This window comes from Polyodon spathula, unplaced genomic scaffold (assembly GCF_017654505.1).
Source record: "Polyodon spathula isolate WHYD16114869_AA unplaced genomic scaffold, ASM1765450v1 scaffolds_4258, whole genome shotgun sequence".
NCBI classification, from domain to species: Eukaryota; Metazoa; Chordata; class Actinopteri; order Acipenseriformes; family Polyodontidae; genus Polyodon; species Polyodon spathula.
The window spans coordinates 3,821-7,763 of NW_024475715.1; the positions used below are offsets into that span (position 1 = coordinate 3,821).

Here is a 3,943-nt window from a genome sequence, read left to right on the forward strand (position 1 = left end):
AATACAATTTTGTAAAAGATTAAATAAAATAACAATAATTAAATAAATAGAGCATTAGTGAGATTCACAGTGCTGTCAGAAATGAGAGTATATACATTGTATAATCTGTGTAAACTGTGTGGTTTAAAGGTGACTGTCCCTATCTGTCATATAATGACACCACTGCTTTACTTACAATTGAGTATGATTGGGTAAATACTCACTAAAATTATGCATTATATACCAACAACAACAACAACAATAATACAGTAAAACAAAACACAAATGGCATAAAGATCTTTTCCCCAGTGCCTTCAAATTGGTTTTATTCTGTTGTTTGTTTTGTTGTATTTTTTTAAAATGTCATCAAAGGATGGCATGAAGCCCTTCACTCCAGGTGCATGGTGAGGTGGGAGCAGTCCTGCATGTCTTCTATGTTCTCCACGGCATCAATGATGGCCTCCACCCTCTCTCCTGGCAGGACTGCCCCAGCATTTGCCCGGAACTTTTTCAGCAGACTGTCACGACTCAGTGGCTTCCTCCAGTGTCCATAAAAGGTGTCGCAACGACCCTTCAAGACATTGCCTGTTGTGAGGGTCAGCAGCACCTCTGCATACATCTTATTGAAATTGGCAGGGTTGTCCTGGGGGTGCTCGACCCGTACTCTGCTCAGGAGGCTGAGCAGCTCGGGGCGGTCCAGGAACGCTGGGCTGAACGACTGGACACTGACCTCGCCGTCCAGCAGAGCAGTGCAGGCGTTGAACTGGAAGGAGTGTCTGGCCTGGTGCTCGGATTCAGGGAAGGGACGGTTGATATATTTGGAGAGGGGGATTCTCAGTAGGATGCTCTGGATCATAGAGGGGTGGAACCCCCCTACAGTGTTGACCAAAAGCTCCCGCGCTGAGCACGCTGCGTCTGCCACCCAGTGCATGCCCAGGTGTGCAGGGAAGCGCTTGAAGGCTATGTCCTGGTCCTCCAGCAGGAAGCGGGTATCCTGTTCCTCTGGGGAGGGCAGTGCCTTTGGCAGGTAGTCGTTGTAGAAGGCACTAAAGCCAGCGCAGCCTGGGGTCGAGTCCAGGATCAGCGTGCTGGCCTCCAGGCCCCGGGAAGCCAGCAGTGCCGCCTCCATGCCGAGTCGGGCTGCGTTCCCGATATGAAGAGGTTTGGATTGAGTGGCAGCGTTGGCCATGGGAGCCCCTGCTAGGGAGGCAGCAATCGCCAGGGCGTTTGAGCACTGCGAGCAATCCAGGGAGAGCAGACGGGAGCAGGCAGCAGCACTACCCAGAGAGCCCACCACAGTCGGGGGATGGAACCTGAAGGGAGAAACACTGGCATGACCACCCTAGTAACTGAGAGAGTATTTTACATTGTATATGTTTTTTAATGGTTTTAAAATTCTGATTTAAAAACAAACTCAGATAGACAAACATTTATTATCATGCCTTCTAAAAGAAAAGGAAAGTGTAATAATAATTTCCAATAAAAACAACATAATCAATGTGAGGCTAAAAAAAAACAGAAAAACAGATTAAGATTTGCTTGCAAATTTAAACACGATCTCGTTCATGCTGGAAGAATCCTGGCACACTTCCTTCTTGGCAGCACTACAGTATTGTGCCAAGTTTGTTTGGCAGCAGTCTCCTCACCTGTTGGGGATGTTTTGGGCTTCGTTGGAGAACCTCATGAGCCGGCCCTGAATCTCAATGCCCACGTTGAAGGCTAACAGGAGGTCCATCCCACTGGGCTTGGCGTTGCCAGGCAACATCTGAGCAATAGCGAGCAGGGCAGGAAGGACCGCCCCTGAGGGGTGAGTGGCTGGGTGCCAGGTATCATCGAAGTCCATTGAATGGACCTGCAAAGAAGAGAGTGAGGGCACAGTAAGTGTCTGGCACAGTGTGACATCTCCAGTGACTTTCCTGACTGCGAGGAAGCCTGGCCGTGCCCCATCTTCCTACAAAAGAAACCTCAAGGACATGAATACAAACTTGAACTTTCATACACAACGGGATAATGGGAATGTGTCCTTAATACAGTCACTGCCCGATGGGCACATGTCCATTATAATGAACACATCACTATTGTTTAATTGATATTATATTATATTATTATACAATTGAGGCATTACTTTGGTTTTGAATTTTCTGCATTATGGAAAAGTTTTTCTCCTTTGACTTTTTATAGAACTACTCCTTAATCATCTGCTAAGTAACCTGTAAAGTACTGGAACAACCGAAAAAGTAAAGGAGTTGTGAACGATAAAACAAGAAAAGATAAAAAAAAAAAAAAAAAAAAAGAAAAAAACAAAAAAAAAAAAAAAAAATGAACATTTTTGTGATAAAATACAACTTATATTGTGTAGAGAGCAAGAGCTATTGATTTGTGTATGTATATACTGATAGTAAATATTGGCAACCCAGCCTCACGATGATTTATGTTTTGGAATGCAGTATTTCAAGGGGTGTTTTCATGGAAATTAGTTGCAGACAGTGTAATGAAAAATGACACACGCTGTACAACTTGTCAGCTGCTACAATGTGCTCATTTCATGGACTACAGCTTTACAATTTGAAAGGGCTGAGCATTATGTAAACAAATTCAGAGACTTACCGCTACTCCATTGACAAAGGCTGCCAGACTCGGAGAGAGTCTTGTGTTCCTTCGTCCAAAGACTGAACTGATGTAATCTGGAGCACACATTTGCTGCAAAGAGAGTTAATCACAGATCATTAAAGGATCTGAACGTTCTTTAAGGTGGAAACAAACAACATAAATGATTGATTATCATCATCCTGGTTTGACAATGCAAACCTCAAAAATTCAGAGAAACTTTTCAAAAATGGGGTAAGTACTGAAGGAATGGTTTATATTAAAATTGTACTGCCAGGGCTAATTTCTTTGGCCTGTGTGCCCTCTGTACCATAGCCCAGTGCAAGCCTCAGCTGAAGGATTACCTGGCAGTGCTGCAGAGCCAGCTGGAAGACGTGGGGGGTGCTTCCCAGCAGCCCCACCCCGATGCTGTCCAGGATCATCCTCTTACTGCGGTGCAGCACAGTGTCTGACAGCTGGCCCGGGTGCACAGAGTGGATGAACCCTCCAAAACTGCTGGTGACTGTCCCCTCTGGGGCAGGCCTTTCCTGCACTGCAGGGCAACAAACAGCAGGTCAGTCTCTGCCTGTGCCTCACTTTAGTATTCAGAGCATGATCTCTACAATAATGGACTAAAATAACAACATCTAAACATAATCGGGACATTCAATTAGCCATAGTATGCAATCTTAAATCTGGACAATTTACACTGTTTTTTTTTTTTGAATCAAGTAGCTTTTTAAAAGTGACCTTCAACTGAGATTTAAGTAGAAGCGCAGGCAGGAAAACTGTCTTGGATCTCTGAAACTCATTTAATAAGGGAATTCAGATAAAATTAATATGCGATATGACAGAATAATAATAATAATAATAATAAAAATAATGCACACATTTCTGAGAGTTTGAGTGCAGTGATTACCTTGAGTGCTGAGAGCATGGTGTTGTTCAGTAGGTTGCTGTGTATCACAGTGTTCTGTCACTGAGCTGTGTATCTGCCGTGGTTTCATCCTCTTTATATATTTTTCATACCGGGATACCCATCGCCCAACAGGTTCCAAACCCTCCTCCTTTTAGTGAAACTATTCAACTAATTAGGGGGATTTTTGTAATTTGACCAGGAAATGGGTTATGTAATAGCCGTAAGGGTCCGGAATGTGGGGGAATCACCCTCTTTCTCTGTTCTGGGAGGACACTTACTGACAACTTGGGTCGATCACACTGACACGCAGCTGGCAGTTTTTTATTGTATGCTTTTATATTGAGAACTTAGCACTGGGAGACCCCCTGCCTGAATGGTCCTTCAAGATGGGCCTGATCGACAAGTTAAAAATCTATTTTAACATGTCCAGCTGGCAGCACAGTGTCTTAAAGCGAGGCA

At 44.2% G+C, this 3,943-nt stretch overlaps 1 protein-coding gene across 1 annotated transcript; it reads right to left on the reverse strand.

Annotated features, from left to right (window-relative positions):
* Positions 1 to 363: 363 nt before the first annotated feature.
* On the reverse strand, positions 364 to 3,606 carry LOC121312681 (cis-aconitate decarboxylase-like). The gene is made up of 5 exons (XM_041244359.1): positions 3,603 to 3,606; positions 2,931 to 3,118; positions 2,587 to 2,679; positions 1,626 to 1,831; positions 364 to 1,292 (listed from the first exon to the last, which is right to left on the reverse strand). Exons 1-5 carry the CDS (start codon positions 3,604 to 3,606, stop codon positions 368 to 370), a joined length of 1,416 nt encoding a protein of 471 aa, XP_041100293.1. The 3' UTR covers positions 364 to 367.
* Positions 3,607 to 3,943: the final 337 nt, after the last annotated feature.

Excerpts from the sequence above, each read along its gene's own strand:
- LOC121312681 (XM_041244359.1), bottom strand. Across the intron at positions 2,680-2,930 it reads TGGCTCTGCAGCACTGCCAG|CAAATGTGTGCTCCAGATTA; the intron begins GTAATCCTTCAG and ends CTCTCTTTGCAG. Across the intron at positions 1,832-2,586 it reads CCTTTGTCAATGGAGTAGCG|GTCCATTCAATGGACTTCGA; the intron begins GTAAGTCTCTGA and ends TCTTCTTTGCAG.